Source organism: Stegastes partitus, unplaced genomic scaffold (genome assembly GCF_000690725.1).
Source record: "Stegastes partitus isolate 25-593 unplaced genomic scaffold, Stegastes_partitus-1.0.2 Scaffold254, whole genome shotgun sequence".
Lineage (NCBI taxonomy): Eukaryota > Metazoa > Chordata > Actinopteri > Pomacentridae > Stegastes > Stegastes partitus.
In genome coordinates this window covers 73,939-100,020 of record NW_007577985.1, presented here as the reverse complement: position 1 = coordinate 100,020, position 26,082 = coordinate 73,939, and the positions used below count along the sequence as shown (strand labels likewise).

General features: G+C 40.5%; 1 protein-coding gene across 1 annotated transcript; it reads left to right on the top strand.

Moving 5' to 3' along the window:
- Positions 1-4,483: 4,483 nt before the first annotated feature.
- On the top strand, positions 4,484-26,082 carry sptlc2b (serine palmitoyltransferase, long chain base subunit 2b). Its single transcript, XM_008281993.1, has 12 exons — positions 4,484-4,767; positions 8,533-8,727; positions 9,712-9,866; positions 11,016-11,164; positions 11,657-11,781; positions 13,110-13,203; positions 14,232-14,337; positions 16,033-16,252; positions 16,872-16,998; positions 21,087-21,222; positions 21,478-21,607; positions 23,712-26,082. Exons 1-12 carry the CDS (start codon positions 4,624-4,626, stop codon positions 23,823-23,825), a joined length of 1,695 nt encoding a protein of 564 aa, XP_008280215.1. The 5' UTR covers positions 4,484-4,623; the 3' UTR covers positions 23,826-26,082.

The window sequence follows — 26,082 nt, the reverse complement described above, 5'->3', positions numbered from 1 at the left end:
GATGCAGTGGAGCAGCACAAAAATTAAATACGCAAATAAAGAACAAGTGCCTCAAATGTGTGCTTAACTTCAGCGCTGCTTATCTCAGACACACTCAAACAGAGCAGGGCTTGTGTTGACCGGCACGTTTCACCAGATCACATTTACCAAACAGGAAGAGAAGAGGAAGTACAACCTGAACGTCTACCGTAAAACCCTGGCAGTGACTCCAGGAAACTCTATTGTTTGTGTTCTGTCACAGCAGAAATCTTCTCTTTATCTGTGTAGCTGAGTTATCGACACTGACAGTTCCCTGTCCCAAAGTGGTGAAAGAACTATTCAGGTTATTTGTTTAAGTAAAAGTATGTCAGCAGCATGTTGCTGTTGTAGTTGCTGCAGGTAAAGTTCATTTGAACTACTTATATATTTAGTTTTATACTCATCTGGAGAATCGTGAAAGATTAATGAGAGAGTAATGAAGAGGAAAGAGAGTTTTCGGTTTTTCTCAGATCTTTGGTGAGATGTTTTTATTGGAATGAAACCATGTACAAAGTTTAGAGGGAACAATTACAATTTGGTGAAGCTTGGAACAAATCCTAGACAAAAGATTATTAATACGTTGTACAGTATGCGTTCAGTGAATTAAGATGCTCCTATGACATTGATTTTTGTGTTGTATTGTCAAAGAATAAGCATTTTTGGATATTTTGCTCCCATAAGATGAAGTTTATGTTGTCGAGCATTCACCAGAAAGCATGTGAGAGACTCTAAAGTCAATTGAAAGAAGGTTCTTTTAATTAAGTTGGCTGACACCAAACACTGTACATTATTACAAACACACCATCCACACTTTGAAGCATGGTGGTGGCATCATCATTATGTGGGGAAACTTCTCAGCAGCAGGCCCTGGAAGGCGTGTAAAGGCAGAGATAACATGAATGCATTTTAATATTTTAATGTAGGGAAGCAGGTGACCTGGATTAGTCACCAGTTCTTTAGAGGGCCAACACAGACAATCATATATGCTTACATTCACATCTCTGACCATCATTGTTTAAACTACCATCCATGTTGAATTTCCCTTCTTGTTGAATTTCCCTTCTGGGATAAATAAAGTATTTTTCATGTCTTGAGACTCTGGGAGGATTCAGGAGTAAATCAATGTAAGCAGAGGTCAAACTCACAACCTTCTTGTTATGAGTCGACAAAACCACTGCGACACAGTGAAAGTACCAAGAACAGCAATTTTACTGTCATAAAAACTACAGAAAATATGAATTTGAGGCAAACCTGCGACCTGTTTTCTACAAAGCTATGCAGAGGTTCCTTGCAAGTTTGCCACAGATCTAATTTGAATATGAAAATATGGCCTTTGCTGCACATTTGCGGTAACATTATTGCAAATCCCAAACTTGTTACCAGAAGCTTACTAGAGGTTTAGCACATCAGGCTGACTGCAGTGGAAAATCACCGGTTAACTTGTTTGCAAGTAGTGACGAACTTCTCATCACTGCCAGAATGTTGCTGGAAGTTTGTCACTAGTGGTTTACTACTGTAGATAAAAGTTCATGTTGGTCTGACATCATAAGTTATAGTTTAACTGGTTTAACACTGTAACAAACCCATCAGTGATAAGATATGTTTGTTTATTATCTGTGAGGAGTTCAAATAGCCACATAATCCACGGAAATATTTCACAGCTTAACACAAAAGCTTTGAGAAAGAGGTGAGACACTTGTCTGAAACCTCGGCATGGAATTTTAACCATCTGACACTCCATCCAGTGACTGTCCAGTCCAGCATTGTCATAGCCTCTGGCCTGGCCGCTGGCATAAACACAATCAGAGTCACAGCTACGATCGGTGTGACTTTATGTGTCACTGGCTCCTCGCATAAGGTTTTGCTGTTATTGTTGTCACCTATGACAGATTTAGGAACTTTTCAGGCCCCCTTTGTGACTTTTCCTCCATAAAGCACCCAATAAATCTACAAATCTAAAGACTTTATGTGCAGAGGTCAAAACGGTGGTACCCCGGCCTTCTGCATCATCCTCTATTTACAGTTGAGCTCAGAATTGTTTTTGCTTATAGACCTTGTTATAGTTTAAATATGCTGACTGTTTCTTAAAATCTCACAATTAAATATATTTGCGAAATCTATTCTTTTCAACTGAAGTAAGAGATTTGTTGTTTACACATTTTCACATGAGCGGATGATTTGATGGTTTGGATGGAGTGTTTTGGAGGCGACAAACTGAGGCCCAGCCCAGCACGGCCTACTTACAATTCTTTTTTTTTTCCTGTTTAGATAGCCTTCACCTTTGATTTGCATCTTCCCAGCTCAGGTGAGTGACAGCGTCACTGGAAAAGTCGACTCAGCCCATGTTCAAGCAAGGGTTGTGATGGTTTATTATTTCCATGGGCTGGGCTTGAGCACTTCCCACACAGAGCCTCATCCCACGCTGAAGAGATGGTGACGCCCAGCAGAGAGGGAGAATACAGTAAGAGCTCTCACACTGCTCCTACATGAACGCACCATAGATATCATCATACTAGTCAATCCACTACATGTTTGAACTGTCATCCATGTGTGTCACATGTCAAACCCGTGGCATTTTTGTTGTTAGTGATTACAATATGCAACATCGCAGCTCCAAAATATTGTTGTTTCAATGCTGCATACTTTTAGTTAAGTCAAGTTCAATCAATCGTAAGGTTTAAATACCAATACATGTGAACACTGCTACCTTTTCCAGCTTTTTAACCGCAAGCTATAGTTTGAAATGTACTGGTTTCTTTCACTTACATAGCCTGTAAGTAAAATATTAATATTAGTGTTTTATATAGAGTCTTTGTTCATTTATGAAAGCCACTAAGGAGATATGACGGTCCAGCTGAACACTATGTTCTATCCACAGTTTAGACAGAGTACTGTGTGGACAAGGCACATTTATTATTTATGTCACATTTCATGTTTCGTTATCGTGCGAATAAACCTTTCTCAATGCATTCTTAGATCGGATAAGATTTCTTGGTGTTAAACCAGTTTTTCTTAAATTATGCTTTCAAAAAAAGTAATGGGCTGTTTCTATATATGGTTGACATTTGCAGCTGAAAAGGGAGTGAAAATGTCCCAGATATGTCCGTTTTAAGTGTTTAAAACCACAAATAGACTATTTTGACATGTTGATTATTATATCTGTTGGATAAACTTGGCCAGTGTGATCATTTTCATTCAGTGATGTCAACCAATGTGATTCATCCGGTTCGATACAATAAACCGTGTTTATCAGTTACTCACTGGTTAGATATATTGGGTTTAAGATAAGACAAAAATGACTTAAGAGCTCTTTCAACACCCAGGCGCTGGTTGAGATATGAGAATGATACATGGGTAAACAAATCTTCTCCCCAAACACAACACTTTAGACCTAGCAACATTCTTAGACAAAAACTGGTTCAGCCTAAGGACAGAATACCCAAACACAAGCTGAGCAACGTTGTATATGCAGTCCAATGCTGCAAAGAGTGCAATAGATTTATATATAGGGGAGACTAAACAATGACTTTGCCAGCACATGGCTCAAAACAGGAGATCTGGCTTCACAGGACAAGACTCAGCAAGCCAGCTGCATCTCAAGTTCAAGGGACACTCGTTTGAGGACATTAATGTCCACATTCTAGACAGAGAAGACAGATGGTTTGAGAGAGGGGTGAAGGAAGCCATATTAGACTTAGCTGGTGTTACAGCAGGCTAATGTAACCTAATGTTACTAACTTTAAAAAAGAACAACTGTTGGTTCGCTATTATGCCACTGCATTAGATAACAGTGAACAGAATTTACCACAAATCTATCATTACTAAGACTAGAATATTTAAAATCATCCATCGGGGGCGTCTTACTTTTGCATTCTCACATATTTCACAAAGAAATGGTTTTGGTTTAAATTAATGGATGACCATCCGTCGGAGTCTGCTGTTAACAGTGAAGAAAAAGTCTGTATAGGTACAGTAGGTATAATAATAATAATAATAATAATCATCATCATCATCATCAACATCATAAAAACACAGAGGCCTATTTTCTGCTGTCAGACTATTAAATCATCTTACCTCAAAACTACTTCTTTTGATTTCCTCTGACCAGTAAAATGATTTGAATACTATTTAAGCAGTGGTAAGGTCAATATTGTCCAAGAAGAGACCTAAGATGAAAATGTACTATATCTAATGGTCAGGAGGGAAAATATCATGGAGGAAGCGGGGATTGTTACCCTATATATTTATATGCCAAATTAGCCAATTATACAAATAATTGCAGATGTGTTATTTTTTTCTTCTTTTGTTGTTGCAAAGCAGCAGGTGTATTTGTACACGTGTGAAAGCAGCATCCGCTTTTATAGACGATCTCCATATTTGTAGTTTCTGCTGGCCAATCAGGTGGCTCGGGGGGCGGGGCTTCTCGGCAGGCCGGTGTGCGGTCAGAGCGCAGAGTGGGCGTCAAATCCGTCCTCTCCCCAGCTCTCATACATGACTTCACGACCAGCATTACACAAGTTGAGCGACTTCAAACCGTGAATTATTTTTCTTTCTCCCTCTCGCTCTCGCTCTCTCCCGGCCAAGCCCCCCTCCCCACAGACGAAGATGACGGAAAGCTCCGCGAACAAGCTGCTGAACGGAGACGCCTGTCACCGCACCGCCAACGGCAGGAAAGCGAGTAAAAATGGCTTCGTGAAGAACCACTGCCTGTTCCAACAGCCGCACAAGTACCGCCGCCCCAGGGAGAAGGTAAGGCCCAACCGTCAAGTGCTCGGCAGGGGAGGGCCCATAAACAAGCGGTGCTGTGTTCGCCAGAGGAATAGTTTGAATTAATGTTGTCAGCGTTAGCTTAGGAGTTGTTTGCATGCGTAGCTGTTACATATTCTCGTGTGTGGGAGTGTGTTTTTTTTGTTTGTTTGTTTGTTTTTTTTAGCCGCAGCTAAAAGCTAAATGTCACCAGTTAACTATAATCTAATTAGCCTGTTTTACGACTGTTTAGCTAGCTCATACAACCACCTAACTAACATGTCAGAGCTAGGCAGGTTGTCCTGATGTGACACACCTCAAGCTAGCTGTTGCCCACTAGCTAGGTGGGATTCAGTTCCTAATTAGTTCAACTTTATTGACTTGACAAACCATTAGAACTAGTACTACCCCCCACTGCTGTTATTGTTTAGCCTGTATTTGATATGATGTGCTGTGTAAGCTACACTAGCTTTACTGCTACATGCCACCTGATCAGGGATGATTGTAGTGGTGACTTTTCTGTAACTCTACACCCTGTTGTTTCTCTGCTGATGTGTGTGTGTGTGTGTGTCTGGTGAAACTGGACTGCTCTTTGTTTACACCACCTCCAGTGTAAAGAAGACCAGGGTTGTGTTTTTACCGTAGAGAAGCCTCCTGTCTTGTCTCCTGGGAGAGGAGGTGTTTTCACATGACACTTCAGCGGGAGAGGAATGTCTCCCAAGTTATGGAAGGGTGTGGTCCCTTCCCCAAAGCAGGAATGAAAAGCCGCAGAAATCATTTTGTGTGTGTGGAGGCGGGGTGCACATGTGTCTTTTGTGTTTCTTGTCGTTTTCAGTTGTTTAAATTAAACACAGAAGAGTGCATCACTATCTGTTGTGTTCAGCCGCAGAGAGTGCTGATTACAGCACATAGTGGATTTACACAATTGGGTCCAGATTCTGTGGCCGCTGTACCAATTATATCCTGCCAGAAGTTAAGTCAGAGCTGCACGTCCTATCTCTGCTGATTGTGCTTTCAGCTCTTTTGTGAGATCTTACAAAAGCATCCTTAGCACTTAAAGTCCTTCTCTGGTTGTTGATTAAACTCCTTAAACTCATCTCTGTGAATCAAAGTTACATTTTTACAAGTTTTTTTTCCCCATTAAAATTATCCCTCCCTAGAATGTCCAATGTCCAACCACCCCTCCCCACACTCGCTGCCACTCAAGCACACCAGCTCATCAATATTTCTGCTCCGTCGCTGTAAAACTACTCCGTGTTACACAATGGCAACTTGTAATTAATATTAGACTGTTTCAGTCACACATGTACGAACCTGGAAACCAACTCCGGTAAAAGAGTAATGACACGGAAAGCCCCACCCTGCAACTAGGGCTGCAACTAACAGTTATTTTCATTGTCAGTTAATTTGTTGATCATATTCTCGATGATTCGATTAGTTGTTGTGTCTATAAATTGTCAGGAAATCGTGTTTTTTAAAAGCCAAGATGGCATTGTGTTCAGTCCAAAAACCAAAGATACTCAGTTTGCCATCGTAGAGGAGGACAAAACCCAGAACATATTCATATAAAGTAACTAAAATCAGATAATTTATACTTTTTCCATTAAAAAAAAAGTCTCAGACTGATTAATTGATGGTCAAAGTAGTTGCAGATTCATTTAAATAAATGACAAATAATTGATTAATAAAATAATTGTCACAGCTCCACCTGTAAGTTGATACTGGACTGGTTCCTTAGTTTGTTTGTTTTTTTTATGTTTGCAGTTTCCAAGTTCTCAGCCGTGGCATTACACTGCTTATTGGCTCATGTTATGCCTTCTAACATATAAGAAACCAAACATATGGGCACGTTAACAAGAAAATAAAAAGACTTTTACTGGAAAGGCTTTTTTAAATCCTATTACTGCAGATACTGCTCTCGGATTTGTAGGATTCCCCGCTGAAAATGGTTCAGTTTAAATGTGTGGAGCCACAAATGGATAAACAAAAGTTAGACTTCATACTTTCACCATTGTTTATTTTTCTGTCTCTCATGAATCAGGCCGGTACTTTGATCATGTTTATTCAGTGATGTCAAACAGGGAGACTGGTCCAGCCCAGTATTAAGCACAGTGTTTATCAATAGATGGAGGTTAATACAATTTAAAATTGCTGTCAGCACTGAAAAAAAGAGGCGTGACGTCGTCCTGTTGCGGTGTTAGTTCTACTGTGTCTTTATGAGTCAACTGAAACTGAAGGTTCTTTGCAAGAGGAACCAGGGTGTGTTGTGCAACTCTCGTTTTTTTTTAGTTGTACTTTTAGTGTCTCTTAAATCAGTTTGTTGGGACTAGACTGACCTCTGTCTTTAAACTTCCCACAAGGCAGGAGTGCTTAAACCATTTTACAGTAAGCCTGGGTCTCAGTCACAGATCGATAATAAATTTTCTCTACGGATCAGTTCTGCAGCTGAGATATTGATCATCCCTTATCAAGCGAGCCATAATCCGTATATGGAGATTATAGAAAAGTGTTTGGAAATAGGATTTAGGTCTGGCAGGTGTTAGCTGGGACAGTAGTGTCAATAATTGCTCCATAAAAATAAGCAGCGCATGGAATTAGCATTTAGCAGGGAGAGAAGTTACTCACTTATTTACTGTATTGTGCCTAATGTGAACCATACACCGTGAGCTTTTCTTGTTGTGTACACAGTGTAATATGATCGGCATCTATTGAGCTGCAGAGAAACATGTGAAAGAGCCGATATCCAAAAGAGTTGTGGTTTGGAAGCTCCTCTGGGGGACAGTTCCTGTGATGCCCAGCTATAAACGAATAGCCTCTTCCCAGTCTCTGTTTGTCCAAGGTTATAAAAAATTAAGCAAATATGACGTCAAGCCGACTCTATTTAGCTGCTGTGGTCGGCGTTAGCGTGCAACAGACTCTTTGAGTGGTGTACTTGAATGTGAATGTGTTTTGTGCTTACTGTTTTCATAAACCGTCTGCTGGACTGCTGGTCTTTTCATGCGTTTTCATGGAAGTTTTAAGTAGAACGACCTGTTTGACTGGTTTTAATCGCGCACACACAGTCCAGTGCTCCTCTGTTCCCCAGCTCAGAGGTATTTCTTAGAGGAGCATGACTGGTCACATGAGGTGTGGTTGCTAAGCTCGAGGGCAGAGCCTGTAATGAATGACTGACCTCACTGGTTTAGTGTTGGTTTTCTAGACAACTGAAAATCACACCGGCAAGCTTGAAATTACGCTTGTATTTTTTGTGCAACTCCGCCAGCGCGTGACCACATTTATATGTTCCCATAATCCGAGATCAATATCGCTATTCATAAAACTCAATGAATTAGAACCCTGGATTGATGGCCATTTTACTGCTTACTGGTCTACGGGGACACAGGAATGGCTTCATGAATGCGTGTGATTATTGTAGCCTTTATTAGCTTTCTAACTCACTTTCCAAGAAAAACACAGTTTTAGCAAATCAACCCTGCTGTCGCCTGGTGTGCGCCCAGCTTATACTGCACTGGTCTGTTTTCTTTCACAGTTTACTGGGCTGCCTGGTGTGGCAGATTTAATGAGTACACAGATCTCAAATATAGATAAACCATTACCTCTTAAAGGAGAAACAGCCAGTGTGATGAGTAAATACAACTAAGTCTCTGCCTCAGGGCTCACATTCGTTGTAAAACTCGATCTTTGATTACACTGTAAAACACGTAGATTTTAGTTGTATTCAGAGACCAGTGCTTACAGCTTTTTCTTGTTATATTTTTCCTCCCCCAGAACCAAAATGTCACACACAACTCCAGCTTGTACAAGAAGCCCTTTTCAGAATCCTTTGAGGAGACTCCTCTACTGGTGGCCGTGCTCACCTACATGGGCTACGGCATCCTCACCATCTTTGGCTACCTCCGAGACTTCCTCCGCCACTGGAACATCGAAAAGTGCCATGTGGCTCGCGAGAGAGACGAGCAGAAGGTAAAGTAGTTTTTACATCAGACTTTTTTTTTTAATGTAAAAGCTTATTAAAGCAAACTGAATGCATGTTCATTAACAGCAAATCCACTCATACGAGTAATATAAGTATTTAATTGAAGAGTTTCCTTAACCCTCTGAACCTCAAGCTGTTTCTGGGCATTTTCTGTTCTTGCCACATTTTTCCTCACTGTGGGATGATTTTTTACTGCAACTTAAGTCCTGCACGTCGATGGAAGCACCACAGTTACGGCTAAAAATGGCTTCTATGCAATATGACAAGATTAGAATACAAAAAAGTAAATTACTTTGATAATTTATTTTACAAAAATAGGGGGAAAACATTTTTCCAAGTGGCCAAAGATATAACCAATACTGGAAAAACTCTACATACTATAGATGTTTTTACATTTTTAAATTGTTTCCCTGCTTGTCTTCTATCAGCCGGCAGTTAGGCCAAGTTCAGCCAAAAAGTACCTGGATTTTTCTCATGTGAATTTTGGTCACAGCTGAGTCGACTATGTCCTTGTGGTTGCAACGAGGAGTGAAGTTTTTTTTTTTAACACACTGGTGTGTGTGTAGACGGTTTATTTTTGGCAGATTTTTAAATGGGACATGTAGAATAAAGTGTTTATTAATAAGATGAAATGGTTTTCAAATGTGTTTTTGGGTCCAGAGGGTTAATTCAGGTTTCTTTTAAAAGCATACCTTGTATATATAAGCACAAGATAAACCCTTACCTTTATTTCACAAGCTTGCTGTTTGACTGCATTTTGAACATTTGGTGCTTGAACAGAGCAAGTGTGTCCTCTTGCTGCATTTGCTGCCAGTGTTGTGTGTCCATCCTGCTTTCACATCCGTTATATCAACAGTAAATATTGACTATTGGCCTTGTTTGCCACAGAATGAAATATGACTTCTTTTGTGTATGTTCAACCGTAAAGGTGATGGTAGGAAATCATTCACGTTTTCCTGTTTTCTCTGCAGGACTTTGTCCCCCTCTATCAGGATTTTGAGAACTTTTACACCAGGAACCTGTACATGAGGATCCGAGACAACTGGAACCGGCCCATCTGCAGCGTCCCCGGTGCCAAGATGGACCTGGTCGAGAGAGTTTCTCACGACTACAACTGGACGTTCGAGTAAGTGTGCCTGATTAGGAGTGTTTGCTGTTCCGTGTGTGAATAATGGCGTTAATTTAGAATCGAGGTCATTGCTCCCTCAGAGGTGTGTGTGTCTGTCTCTGTATCATTGATTTGCACTTTAAGTCACTGACCTTGTATTTCCGATAATAGAAGTGACGTGAGCTATGAGTCAGATTGTTATGTTGAAAGCACTAGTATCTGTCATGTGGTCTCAAAAAGCAAAGCACCATACGCTACTAATCAAAATATGAAAAACATTTTAAACAAAGTGTCCCTAGACAGAGCCATCTAAAGATGAAAGTAGTCATCTGGTGGTAGAATCAAAAACAGCACAAAACTTAATAAATGCTGGCATATAATCAATTGATTTTACTGCCATTATTTTCATTTTCTTTGTTTGTTACCTCAATAAATTGTGGATGCCTTAACTCACTAATCCTCAAGAGCTGTGATATTTTAAAAGATATGTAACACACACAAATGTGTTAGCAGGGCTGCTGAGGCTTTAATGGAAGAGTTCCAACAAATGGGGAGAGTTCATCGTGTTTCTGTAGCTGCACTGCACTAAAGCTGCAACGATTCATCAATTAGTCGTCAACTACTGAATTTATCGCTAACTATTTTGTTAACTTAATATTGATCGGTTTGACTAAATAGGAAGAAAAACTAAAATCTCTGATTCCAGCTGCATAGATGTGAATATTTTCTGGGTTCTTTCCTCCTCTATACACTGAAAATCTTTGGGTTGTGAACAAAACAAGACATTTTAAGGACGTCATTTTGGGCTTTGAGACATTTTTCACCACTTTCTGGTGTTTTATAGACCAAACAGCCAATCTATTAATTGAACAAATGATAGATAGTTAAAGTATTTTTTGAGCTGATAACTTTCAAGGCCATGTCATATTTTTCTCTGCTTATCAGACTGGTATGTCGTGTAGAATATGCACTCTATCAGCTGAATCCTTCTCGGGACAATCGGCTATTGTGTATTATCACTGTGCATAACTGTGGCAGTTAAAGGGTCACCTTTGGGCAAAAAAGGGTTGCCAAGCAACCAGGGTAGACAGGCTGAAGGTAATTATTTGAGTTAATCTATAGTCAGGGTGCCAATTTCCTCTCTCTGACTCTGTCTGTTTCTCTCAGGCACACAGGCAAAGTGGTGAAGGATGTCATCAATATGGGTTCCTACAACTACCTCGGCTTTGCAGAGAACACTGGAACTTGTGCCGATGCTGCTATTGAGGCCACACAAGCGTATGGAGTCGGAGTGGGCAGCACTCGCTGTGAGATGGGTAAGAGTGACAGCGTTTGAATGCAAGACTTGACTTTTGCAGAAGCCTTTCATGATTTGTCATCACTTGAAGGTGCTTTCTCCCCCAATGAATCCAATGGAGTTCCAAGAAAACGTCTACTGACATTGTAACAACTGCTCCACCTTTTGTTTTGTTGCACTTTCAGGATACATCAGAAGCCACAGGCTCAAGTGGCTCAAGGACTGAAAGATTGAGTGGAATATAAGAATGTGTTACGAGAGCTTTGAAATAACTTTTCAGTCAGTTTGCTACAGCCTCTTTTAAACCTTGGCAGTCGCTGCTCTTTTTATCTTCAGCAAAAGAAAAGCTGGGCTTAGTGGTGTATTTAGCTGAAAGAAAATGGACCGACTGCACTGCTTGTTTAAGAGGTGCAAGAAAAAATGTGACCTTGACTTTTCTCCAGTAAGAAAAGACTGCAAGCTACAGTATTCCGAGGGGGAAGTTGTAAAATTGAGATGCTATCATTTTCAGGGAACCTGGACATCCATGAGGAAATGGAGCAGTTGGTTGCCAGGTTTCTGGGCGTTGAATCATCCATGGCTTTTGGCATGGGCTTCGCAACCAACTCCATGAACATTCCTGCTCTCACTGGGAAGGTAGGAAATTTTATGCACTTCCTTTGTTTTGTTTTGTTTTTTTGTGGCCCCTCTGAGCAAAACATATCTCCGTTTGTTCACTCAAAGTGTGTGTTTGTGTTATCACCTTAAACCAGTGCACATACTGTAATTGTAAGCTAGTGCCATCAACAGTTTCACTGTCGAGGGAAAACGCCTCTTCCTGTGTAAAGTGAAAACAGAGTTTTTCAGATTCGTGGCCAAACTCGAGGGGTTCAGACTGTTCTACAACATGCTAGTTTCCGGTGCAAGCTTTCAAAACATTCTGAGTGGAGAACCTTGCAGAGTGGTATTTGGCTGGTCCCAGTCGCTGTTATTCTAACCCCAACAAATCACACATGCATGTCCTTGCTTGCTCTTTTCTCTCTTAGCCAATGTCACATGAACAGGACATGAAATCTGAGCTGTGTCAGTGTACCTTGTGAGTCAAAAAAACACATTTCCTGAAAACCGCTGGTGGAAAAACAAATGAAGATGGATAAAAAGGACTTGGACTGTAAAATGTAAAGATTTGAGTTACTGTCCTTATCGCAAGGATTCATAAATTCCTAACTGTGGCTGTCACTCTTCTACATGGTCACATTTTTATGGTTTCATTGCATAGTTGTGTAACAAGCTCTGTTATTCATTGAGTAGCAGAAGTTATGCGATCTGCGTGACTGTTTGGGTGTGTTGATTTTTCCAAGCTGGATAAGGTTCCAACAATATTTATGATACAGTGTAAAAACGGTTCTACCAGGGAAATAGTTTTGATAGTCAATGCATGATGTGGGTCTGAGGCTGTTGTTTGTAAAGGAAGCTTGTCTATTAATTTAAGACACTAAAGGCAAAATCATGGTTTCTTTGTCTGCTTGCACTGGCCATTTTTGAGATTTGGTATCAGTTGTTTACTGCACTTTGTCTACTTATGTCTGTATATTCAGTTCTAATATATATCTTTAAAGGCTGATTTTGTCTAAGAGGTTATTTTTCTCATACCCTGGGAAAGAAATCTCCACTTCAGTAGCACTTAGATAGAGCACCCTTTCACGTTTTATTCTTATCTATATTCTGGAGGTGTCTGCAGAGAAATTTGGCAATCATAAGTCAATTTACAGAGACTTTGTATTTTAAAAATATTTTAAAAAGACAAACATGGATTTTTTTATTTATGCAGTGACTACAAGAGAGTTTTTAATCATCAAAAGTAGCACATTTTACAATCGAATACCTCATTTGCTAAATTTCTTGCATGATTTGGAAAAAACTGCAAAATTTTGTAAACTCTGCCACTTCCATTTCAAAAGTATACATTTTTCTTCTTCTTGTAGGGTTGTCTCATCCTCAGCGACGAGTTGAATCATGCATCTCTGGTGCTGGGCGCTCGCCTGTCTGCCTCCACAATTCGGGTCTTCAAACACAACAGTGAGTGTATTCCAGTAACAGATCTCTTTTATAAAAATGTTTTCATAGCACACTGACTTACAGTACACCCGAAACATGCAGTAACACAGTACACAGGATTAAAATACTTCTTTCCACACTGTGCAGCAATTTGCTTTAATCCACTTTATCCAATAGGATAGTAAATCCATAGGCGTGCATATGTTGCAGCGTGTTGCTTAAATCCAAACTGTCTGTCTTACAAGAGCTGAACAGTTTGGGAAACATATTCAATTGCAATTTTCTGGAGGGAAAAAAAAATGTAATTTGATTTACAATATCAGCTTTTTGTTGTCAAGCTTCAGTTAAGCATTTACAGTGAAATAGATTTAACACATGATGGAGGGATTGGCACATGACACACCATCTAAAGCATGACTCTTGCACAACAAGGAGGCATAGGTTTGCGAAACTCCGACATGGCCGTTTAAATTCAGGGTCGAACATGCTGCAAAATGTGCGAGGTGTGGCCGTTCAATGAGACTAGGCTTATGCCAGTCTGACCATATCGTGCACGCCTGAACCATGTTGTATACGTTGTTCATAGTCTAAGCTTAAACAGCCCCTGAAAGATTCCATCTGATTGAATAAAGAAAAAATGAATTTGGGCTCCTAATTTACAAGCCACTCCTCATACGTCCTAAACTGTTTCAGATTTTGATTTGACACTGATAAACTGTTCAGCTCTATTTCCTACACTTGCTTCCTCGCTTCTACATTTACTCCAATACCTCTTTGTCTGTTTTGGGTGTGGCGGGATTTTACGGTTCACACACATAGGCACAGAAATATAAACTGTCACCAGAGTTATCCAAACTAACAGTGAGCAGCCAGGAACCAGGTGGACCGGCTGCTGAGAAAACAGTGTCAGAGGTCCAAATTATTCTAATATTAATATATTGGCGCTCATCCATTAATTAAAGAGAGTGTTCTCATATTCACGTAGAAAAATAAAATCTTTGTCTAAGTAATGGCAAAATATTTGTTTTCCCAAAATCCTTTTTATGTAGACATGCAAAGCCTTGAGAAGCTGCTGAGAGATGCTATCGTACACGGGCAGCCGAGAACCCACCGACCCTGGAAGAAAATCCTCATCGTGGTTGAGGGCATTTACAGGTAGGCACAGCAATCTGAACACACATGCACGTTACACTAAAGCAAGCTCATGGGCGTGAAAGCTGCCTAAACTAGTTTATCCACTTCCAATAAACAGCACATTCATTGAGTTAAGTTTCATTTATTTTATTGGAATTACACTTGGTTTTTTCAGCCACAGGTGTGTCACATTAGACAGTGTTTCCTCCCAGTGACGTAACACCCACCGTTTTGTGGTTAAAGACTCCTTAATCCGTATTTAGCTTGATTGATGGTGCATTTGTCACTTTGTATTTACATTTTTAAAAGTTCTAAACAGATATTGTTAAACTCTATTCTTCCATGACATTGCCGTTGGCGTCCTTGATGCATTTCAGTAACTCTGTTAAAATGTTACGGTCACAATGCAGAGATATTGATGTACTAAACCTGCCTCAGGTCCTAAAGGCCGTTTTTATGATGTGAACACGACTCCATCTTCACTGTAGCAGCAAACTCATTTGCAGTAAAACAATGAAGTAGTTTCACAAGATAACCGAAGCAAGATTCTCTGTATTGATTTCACAGAATACTACACTTACCTCCTGACTGAAAACATACCGTACAAAGAGCAATTTCACATGTAGTAGTTCAGCCTCTTACCCATGATGGCAACATTTCTTGATTTCATTCTGTCTAAATATGTAAAATAATTGCAAATGGGGCCCAGTCTCCTTTTAATATATTCCTTGTTTTGTGACGGTACTTACTCTAAAGGCAATCAATCCGGTTGATCAATAAAGTTGTCTGCTGCCAGACTCGATGCCCTTTACGAATGCAATGTTAATGGAGTTTCATTTCCACTGGGATTTCCAGAGTAAACACTTGAACTGCTAAAACAGACGGCGCTTGCACACACAAACACACAACCCCTACATGTACACAACTAAACAAAGGCTAGACATTTGCCTATAAGGTCAACTGCTTTGCACAGCATCTTACTGATGGTAGGGCTGGATTGTGGGTGGCAGTTAATCAAACAATAGCAACGTTTCTCACATAATTAGATGCTGTTTGTTGCAGTAGCTTAACTGCAGATGATTTTGCTGCTACAGTGACGATGGAGCTGTGTTCCTATCATAAAAACAACGGTTGGAACGATTGGCAGATTTGATAGACACCCATACCTTTTCTTTAACAATTTATTTAATAATACCTACCACATTTAAAGGACTAAGCTTCATATATTTTAATTTCCATGTGCTTTGTGACAAATAACTGAATTGTACAAACAGCTCCATTGCTTTGCTTTGTTTAAATAACTGAAAAACAAAAACCTGTGGCCTGAATTGACTTCATGCCTTCTCGGGATGGCCTCTGTTGAGAAAATGTTTTTCCATGTTTATCTGGATTGAAGGAGCAAACATTTAGCATCAGAAGTAACAAACATTGACATTATCCACTTGCACAAGCCATTGATGTGCACTAGCAGCGCACTAACCTGAACAACCCAGGTGTATTCTTATATTAACTTAACTTTATATAATTTAAAAAAAAAATAGAGAATTAATATAAGGCAGTCAGTGTTGATATTGTGGCAGACATTGACCAGTGTACTCCAGTCAGAAAGATAAAATCACAGTCACATTATTGTATTTAAGTATGCCATTAACACTTAACAGTTGTGGGACTTCTTTTCGAGGTTGCTAAGTTTAATTTTTTTTTGTTCTGCTAAAGTATGGAGGGGTCCATCGTACGTCTGCCTGAGATCATAGCTCTGAAGAAGCGCTACAAGGCCTACCTGTACCTGGATGAGGCTCACAGCATCGGGGCCCTGGGGCCGAATGGCCGAGGAGTGGTGGACTACTTTGGCCTGGACCCTAAAGATGTAGACATCATGATGGGAACATTCACCAAGAGCTTCGGTGCTGCTGGAGGATACATTGGAGGCAAAAAGGTCAGTTTAAAAGGACAGATAGACTGAAAGGGACTACGAAGCTTTTGCTCTACCAGTAGAGGTGATGAAACTGACTGATTAAACTGGTTGGAGCACTTACTCATCCTCAGGAGCCGCAGAAATTTCCCAACTCCTTATGTTTCATTCAGCATTGGTATTGGTCCACACTGTTTACTGGCATTTGGAAATTGAGCTTCCTGTTTTTGCTGAATAGGATCTGATTCACTGTACGTTTCACTTTTGTTCTTAGTATGGCTGCAAACACGTCATTTGTGCTCCTTAAGTTGGCCGAGATTATGGAAAAAATACAAATGCAAAGCTGGGAAATGCAATAAACAGCACTTTCAAAACAGAAATCACTGCTTGCAGTGTAAATATCAGACAGCAAACATGTTTAAAATGCTCAGATGACGGCGTATTGCCTGAAATATTATATTTCATATTTAGATTATATTCCTTTAAAAGTTAAAAACCCCTTGACCTACACCTTTGAATTCAGTCTTTTGCAGTTTTAAAGTCACACACAGCTGGCAAATCAACTTTATCTCCAGTTTGAGCCGTTTGGCTGTTTGCTATGTTCATGATAAGTAATCAAAAATAAATGTCATTTCTCTGTCAGGAGCTGATCGACTACCTGCGGCGCCACTCTCATAGCGCTCTGTACGCCACCTCCATGTCTCCTCCGGTGGCCCAACAGATAATCACCTCTATGAAGATCATCATGGGAGAGGATGGGACCACACTGGGTAGGTGCCAAAAAACAGCTGAGTGTGTTGTAAAATCGATGAAAAGAGCATCCCTGTGTTGCCAGGGTTGTGTAGTGAGTCTTATCTGCACTCATCCAGAATTCATAACAAGTAGCTTTAATCACAATCCAGTGTTTGATGGACGTTATCTTTTTCTGTTAGCTACTATTTATTAAAGTTAGGACCAGCTGTTTGGTGTTAAACGCCATGTCCATTTAACTTCAGACTTTGCTGTGTTTAGCATATTGTGGAGAAAGATTGATCTGTTTTAGGTTTTTTGTTTACTTTCCTTTTGGGTTTTGTTTGTTGTTGCAGCATCTTGGTAATGCTCATGTTTTTAGCCACACTTTCAAGGTCACTTCAGCTTTCAGTGTGATTCCAGTTTTGTTTTTCTTCCCTGGTGGTATTTTACATGACCACAAGGTGGCAGTACAGGCCCGCTGCTCAGATTTGACTCTGAGGCCTGTTGCTGCTTGTAAGACAACATTTACTATGGAATTTGTTTTCTTTCAATTCACATCAGCTTTGCCAGCTTTTGTGCTTTGACTTCTTCCTACTGAGTGCGCCTGTTTACATTCTTTATTCACAGCCAAATGATAAAGGCCAGTTCTGTTGGCTAACTATTTACCATCAAATACCAGATGTGTTAGATAGCTTTATCGAAATGATATGGCCTGTAGTAACTCTCTCTAGGTGTCGGTGTGAAAGCCACACAGGCTCGTGACCTTCATACATCCAAACAGTCGCTTGTGACGATAAGGCAAACATTACTGCAACGTTAGTCAAAGTTATTTTCTGTTTTAGAATGTTACACAGCGTATTTTTCAAGCAAACCTGCATTATTCTATAAAAACAAAATTATATTTATTTCCTCTTTTGAGATGGTCACTTCAGATTTAAGCATCTTTTTTGTAAGCTAACAAATCGCTTGTTAAAGTTGTTACCAATCTTAGTACCCAGTAATCTTAGTAGTGCCACTTTGAGGTCTCTCTGTAGACCTTCACAGCAGCCTCCTCCTCTCTTTATACGCCAGAATGTGCTTATTTTTAATAAACTGGTAGGTTGACCGTTCCCTAATTCTGTCCGGTTCAGGCCCGGCTGATGGAAAGTCTTCTCCCCTCTCCTTTTATGGCTTTCAGATGTGTGTTTCTTTGTATATGTGTGTTTCTTTGCCTTCACGCTGTGGATAAAAAGCAGCATGGTGCTTAAAACAAGAGATCCGCGTAGATCAAACTCTCCTGGACTCTCCTACACACACAAATGGATGACAAAGTTTTGTTTTTCTTGCAGGGCGGCACCGCTTTGCTCTTTCCAGGGCTTGATTGATTCAGCCTCCCTTAAAATGCTGATATAGGGTCAGATTACATTACCTCCCAGGCCATTCAGTCGTTAGGTACAGGAATAAACACCTGGACTAACCCTTTAAAGTGTCGGCTTTCCTACAATGTCATCAACTCTTCCTCTAAATCATTTCTGAGAAGAGAAGGCCAGACGAGCTGACCTTGCAACATATCCAAGCCTGACAAGTTTTCCTTGTAGAAGAGTAACAATGACAGTCTGATTGGTTGCAGCCCCGTCACTGTTTGAAATTCAAGCCTTTGAAGATTCAGACGCTGACACAAAGTGAAAGTGACAGTTGAGCTGCTCGCTAACGGTTTGTTGTTGCCTTCGTGTTGCTAGGGAAGGCTGTTCAGGATGGCAAACACAGGCCCGCTTCAAAATGAAAGCTTAAATCAATCAAATATATGGATGGAAAGTAGGGATAAAAGACAAAAACCAGCTCTCTTTTACTGTGAAAAGAAAGCTAAAACATGTGAAAAGCAGAGCACCTGAATATTATATGCTGTTGTTTTTCTCCCCCCAACTGATCACTCGACGCTGAGAATACCTTTGGATTCCTTGACGATGGAAAAAATGTGCGGATAAATATAATGTCAGACTTTGTTGTGTCTCAGGGGGCTTTGAAGCCATGTTGTTTCTGCTCTGTTGTTGAGCGCAGCCAGGCAGATGTGTGTTGCTGTTGGCGCTTTGTGCCATATGGTTATTTGTTTGGCTAAGATGCTATCTCTGGAGGCTCGCACTGAGGATTCAGAGAGTGAATCCACACTGCGCATCAGACTGACACGTGACGATTGATGTCTGTTTAGTTTCAGCCTCTTGACCTCCAACTGGAAGGATTTTGTTTTGCCTTCAAAGGCTTGTCCAAATACGTGTGGTAAAAGACATGCGATTCACTTTGCACCTTTTTTGTGACTGGAGTGACTTATTTCAAGTAATTTTTAATTTTACTTTTTAAAAAACAGGCTGAAAAAAAAAGAATAAAGAAGTCGTCAGTGGTGGGGAAAAAAACGCCGCAGAGAACAAGCCGTTTCCTTCGCTTGGCCACAGAACAAGAGCTGATAATGAAATTTTAGCAAGCTTACAAGCATAAATAACGACCAGAGTAGTGCTGTGGTTTGAAGCGCCGGCGTAGCCTCGCAGGTGTTTTCACTCGGGCTGATTAGACGTCTGCACAGGTTGCCTGGAATGCGTGAGCTCACCAAACTTCATGTACTAATAATAAGAGTCATAAAAGTGTAAGTTGTCCTGTCCCCTAACAGGTGCAACAGGGGAAGCGAGGAAAATGCCAATCAGTTTGTACATTCACGCACCGAGCTGACGAGACGAGGTCTAATCAGGCGAATTTAGTGAAAACACCTGCGTGGGGGCATCGTGAACGTGGATGGTCTTTAATCAAAGCCAGGAGATGGTAATTGGTAGATACTTTAGGTTTATGATTGTAACAAAAAATGTATAAATAACTAAAGTTTTAATGGGTAATCTAGGGTAAGATGTGTGGTTACTGTCACTTAACCAACTTTTTATTGGTTGGTTTTATGTCGGGCTGCAGTTACAGCAGAGCAATGAAGGCTCGGCCACCTGAAACTCTGAAAAGGTTTCACTGAAATACACCATACCTCACAGGACATCTACACACTCACGTTTTCACACATTTGAAAGTATCACATTAGAAAAACATAATGGAATCCACACAATTTAAAATAACTTACCCAATTTCTTAATAAAATTTTTGACTGTATATATTATGTAATCAAGTTTTGACGTAGTGAACATTTAACTCTCAGCTTCAGCTTCTGTCATCGTCGTTGTCTCTGGACAACGTAAAACATGATCGACACCAGCTGACATGAACAAAAAGTTGTAACTCTTCTGATTGAAAACAATTTCTTCTCCATTTTTCTCTTGTTTCCTCTTCTTCTGTGGTTTTTATTGACTGCGTTAAAAAAAAATAAAAGTCTGACTTGTTCTACCCTGTTATAGAAATGTGTAATGTAGCACATACCTTAATTTCCAGACTATTGAGTGCACCTGAATATAAGCCGCACCCACTAACTTTAAAAAGAAAACAAATGTTGTACATATATAAGCCGCACTTGTCTCTAAGCCACAGGTGACCACGTTGTAGCATGAGGTATTTACAAAGAAAGATGTTACACAGCAAGATTTTTTAAACTTTTAATTAAATACGTACCGCTAACATACACAAATACATACTGTAAATGCTTTTTTCCGAACACGGCTGGTTAAAAAAATAAAAAATACAGCAGCCTACCAGGAGAAGTCATTGATCGCTATCTTCATCTTCCTCCTACACACTAAAACCACTAAAGTCTTCAGTGTCGGAATTGAACAGCGTCGGAATTGAACAGCGTCAGAATTACTTCATCTCACACTTCCTCAGTCTCTCTTTTGTCGTCGCTCTCGATGTCACTTACGTCTCGACGCAAATTCGTAAAAATCCATAAATTAGCCGCGTCATTGTTTAAGCCGTAGCGTTCAAAGCGTGTGGAAAAAGTATCGGCTTATAGTCTGGCACCTACTGACAACAAGCCTGGTTTATTCACTTCAAATACATGGAAACAAGAGTAATGTGCTTTTTTTTTTTTGGTGTTTTCTCTCACGGCAATATTTCAAAAGGTTGCTTCAAGTTCACTTGACAATTCTACAGCTATAATAATGTACCTGCCGTCCGCCCAGGCTGTCTTAAGGTGAAACAGTTTGAACACTGCTGTACTTTTCTCCACCAGGTGCTGATCGCCTCAGGCAGCTTTCAGAGAACACCACCTACTTCCGCAGAAAACTCCGCGAAATGGGCTTCATCATCTACGGCAACGACGATTCGCCCGTCGTGCCCATGATGCTCTACATGCCTGCCAAAATTGGGTGAGTGATTGGTGTGTATGTTCCACGCTTTTGACATCAACGATCAAATGATTTCACCTTTTAGTAAAAGCTCATCTGGTGATTTAAATTACTTTAGCAAACAGAACCTTTCTTAAATGTGTCAGAAGCTCTTTATGACTTCAGTTTCATACATCAAAGCAAACACCATCTCAGCTCAGATGATGGTGGTAGTTCAAACCATCTTCAGGATTGCAATGTGTTGCCCTGCGTCTTAACTTTTCCTTTGCTTTTTAGGGCCTTTGGTCGAGAAATGTTGAAGAGGAACATTGGCACGGTGGTCGTCGGCTTCCCAGCAACACCTATCATTGAGTCCAGAGCTCGCTTCTGTGTTTCAGCTGCTCATACCAGAGAGACGCTCAATACAGTAAGTCATCCAGCAAGCTGCCCGAAGCACTAAATTACATTAAATCCTATGCCTTTATCCACAAAATATCCATCAAGTATTCCTAGAAGGTGAATGTTTTTTTGTTTTTTTTAAGAAATGGTCAATCCAGGTCAAAATCGAATTATAAAAATTCAATTTCCAGCTGAAGTTTTATTTTTATATTTGACTGACGAGATGGTGCAATCACTGGTTCCTTTACACTGTCTTTCCATTTTTCAGTGGAAAAGTCCATTTAAAATGTTTTATTGCCTTTTATTTAAAAGGTGTTGTTTTGTAAAACTGAACCAGAAGCTGTTAAGAATCACAAACAAATTTCCTGACTTTTCCTCCGATGCACTCCGATGAATGATGCCACCTCTAATCTACAGCTGCCACTATTTTTTTTAAATGTATCATCAAAGGTGTAAAGAGAATGGCACATCTGATCTCCGCTTATACTTTATCGTCTTCAGCACTGGATCCAGTTCAAGGGATGTTGTTGTAGGACAGAGTTTTTATTGCTGAAGACTTAATTTTATCCTCAACATGATTTAGGAGTTTGTTTTGATCCACGATGGCTGATCGTGGATCCAAGCAGTCTGTTAATCAGCCAGATCTGCCGGACTGCTGACTGACAGCAGTGTGGGTCCGTGCAGCTCTGCGTGTGTGTGTGTGTGTGTGTGTGTGTTGTAGTCCATGTACGTGTGAGCGTGCCTGTTGAATAATAAAGGCTTCCAATATGTCCTTTATTACTAAGGAACCTCGAAGGCCAAGCTGTCTGTAAAGATTACAGCGTGGCTCAGACAGAGACTTTTATTTGAGCTGCTCTGTCTCTCCAAAGACACTTCATTCATCTTACTGAGGAGCATGTCAACACCGTTTGTAATAGTCCATTTAAAGGGCATCAGCCTGCCTTTGTAGAGCACTTCTAGGAGCCGCTTTTTCCGTCTTTGGAAAAGCCAGCCCTCACTATTTCTCAAACCATGGAATCAGAAAAAAGGTCAGGAGGAAGGTAAATTGTTTCCAGGTGCCCTGCAGTGTGTTGCAATGCTGATACAGTCTCTGGTGGAAAGAAGTGGAGGAGTTTCTGTTCAGTTGTGGTTTATACAGGGAGCCTTCTGTTCACCTTTGCTTTTGGAGTCCTCCACTTCTTCTTCGCCACTGTGACCGTGTTAAAAATCCAAGCGTGAGGCTTATCACTCCATTTGTCACCTACAAACACAGTCTTCTTTCAAGTTGGGCTATGTGCAGTATCTGCTCATCTGTTTTTTTTACTGTCTGGCTCATCCATCTACCTAATTTCGACTGTCTCAGAGTCTTTTCAGATTCAGATTAATGGCTAGTAATGCAGATTCATAACGATGAACTGAACTGATAGTCGGCTACATTAACAACGGACAATAATCTAGACATTGAAATAAGTGAAATAGTGGATGTATTTCTATGTGCTGATAAAACAGTTTTAACTTCTGATGCCTCACATTTGCTGCAAAATTAAAGCAAGAAGCTCAAGTTTTCCACAGTACGTAACATTATTAATCACCGCAGTTTGATATCAAAATAAAGGGAAGATGCCTCAAAAACTGTTGCAAGAACTTTATCAGTCCAGGATATCTGTCTGTATTTACTACCACCTCTGAAATGTATATATTCTCAGAGCAGAGCGTCACCGATACACTCCATCACTTCAATTTGAATGTTGTAATCCGAGTCCTCCTGCTCCTGAACGTTAGCAGCGACTCCGTGCCTGTGTGAAAATCTTATTTAGGTGTTAGCATTAGCCCCAGGTAGCAAGCTTAGCCGATAAGCTGTCAGACACCTTTTTCGCAGCTTGATGCTGCAGCGTTTCTCAAAAACAAATGGAACAGTTTTCAGGGAGGTGCACTTGTTTTAATGCACAGTTAGGGGTGGTCAGCAAACACACCTGTAACTTCATCTCATTAAACAGTAAGAGGCTCCTGGTGGTGCAACCAGGAACTACCGCAAATCAACAATTCTCACAAGTGTCCCTCATCTTCTGCCTTATCGGTTGATATATTTTTAACTGATACAACTACTAAGTACTAACACTTATATAATAACATTATTGTTGTTGTTTTTCCAGGCGCTGGAGGCCATCAGCGAAGTGGGCGACCTGCTGCAGCTGAAGTACTCCAGACGTGAGCAGCCTCTTCCCTCTCTGGGCTGGATGTCTGAGGAGAGTCTGCTTCAGGACTGAGCCACGTCGTCCTGCCTCATCAAGCCCTCTTCCCAACTCACTGTCCCTCCCCTACTTTGAGCTTTTCGCGTCCAAAACCCTCCTTCGCCCCCCTCGTTTTCCTCTGAGCCAGCTCACTTCTCCATATCTCCTCACATCAGACTCCCGTGGACTCACCAGAACCAAAGTCTGCACAGGTCCGACCCGTTCTGAAACCTGTACGGGCCTGTGTGCCGTCTGTGAGCGGTCCAGCCGATTTCCCCAATGGCCTGGGAGGACCAAAATCACCCACATCCAACTGTGTCCGTTGTTAGCGTGTTCAGAGCCTTTCTTTTTGTCCTAACTTATTGTGACTGCATTTGTCTAACGTCAAGTCTTATTCCTGTGTGCACATTGAATGTGTATCTTATTTGTGCAATAATAACAACAATATGGAGTTTCTTTGTAATTCAGACAACCTTGGGGCAAAGCAGAGTTCCTACTCGTGCACTCAGAGAAAAAGAAATCCGATCATAGCCGTCGCTGTGATTTCCACGAGGAAAAAAACGATGTATGTAAATATTATTTATCACACAGTTGGTCATACTGCCTTAGGGTAGCATCCCAGACCTCAAACGGAGATACATTATTTCACAGGAGTAAGCATGTGTTCTCCATATGTATTTATCTGATTGCTTATTTTTCCCCTAATCACTTTTACTTGAATAGAGAGTATAGAATATTGGGTTCTTTCCCTAACCAAAGGATATATGAATATATATATATATGTATGTATAGATATATTTTCTACCTTTTCTCTTAAAAAAAAAAGAAAACAGGTGTTCCAAAAGAAAACGTTTAACGGGGAAAGAACTCCAGGGAGCAAGACTTAAGGAATATTTTTTTTACTGCTTATTTTCTATAAATATTTTTCAGCTTTATTTACTGTTTACACCTGCACTCAAAAAGAAAACAAACTTGAGCCTAGTGTCTTTAACATTTCTATAAGCTAACGAGCGACACGTGTGATTTATTTTTCTCGCATTTCACTCTCACGCAAGTGCTTTCATGTGAATCGGCGATCTGTGCACGACGACACGCTTTAACTTTAGATCTGTACGTATGACGACGGAGCTCCCATCTGATATACAGACAGCTTTATTTATTGAAAATGCGTTTGTCATCCTTTAGCGATCTATTTTTGTGAAAGCTATTGTCTTAAAGGCAGCTCCAAATGTGTCCCAGCGGAGGGGAGTGTATTTTAACGGACTACTTTAGATGTCTTTACCTTCAGTGCAGCACTACTGACAGGCATTTTAAATGCACAGATGACGTAGTCACTGATATTTGCGAGATTTGTTTGGGAATACTCCATGTGTCATTGTGTTTTCCTCATAATTTATCATTTGTGATCATCTGCTGGAATGACATTCCGTATCGACCTGCTCTCATTGTTGTTAGTTTTGGTTCACTGTCCTGTTTTCTCTGTGAGTCACTGTCAAACATGTGTTTTTATGTTGTATCACTTTTTTTGACATGAACAGGAGGTTGTCAGTGAAGCCAGTCAGAGAGCTGGCCGCCATCTGACAATGTGACCATTCCCACAAAGTGATGAAACTCAACACAAGTTCAAAGATGCTTTTGGCATTTTAGCACAGCACGACCACTAGTTTGGGTCTTTTTTTTGTTTTGTTTCTTTCTTTTTTTTTTTTGTACATCCATTACACATTAGTCGCATTTTTGTCTGAGTCATTCCAATATTGTCTTTTCTCCACAAGAAATGGCCTGCAAAAACAACTCGGTGATGCATTTGCTTTTAATAAATAAAATATACAGTGTGGAACACATGACTGTGATCTGGATGCACTCTTCAGAAATGTGCTCTGACATAAAGAATTTTCTTCTCGTCAAAGTTTCCTCTCAAGCTGTCTGCAGCACCGTGCAGTATGTTGAGTCTCTACATTTCTGTCCATGTAGGCAAAAAATGTAATTGCAAACAGCAACATGGCTGTTTTTCTCAGCCAGGTTTCCCTCACTGAAACTGCAGAGTTAATGTCCGGGGAGATCATTTGAATGCAGAGCTGCTTGCAATGGGACGTTTTCCACCTCAGCCGTGTCTCGTCCCTGTGAACTGGCCTGCAGTGACCCGACGGAAACTTGCTTATCAGTTGCTTTTGCCCTTGGAATTGTATTTGGGTTGAAGATAAACCACTTAGAGGAGTTTGTAAAGCCGTGATGTTTGTTGACCACGATGTTGGAAACAGTGCTGCAAAGATTAAATCACTTTCTTTGTATGGAG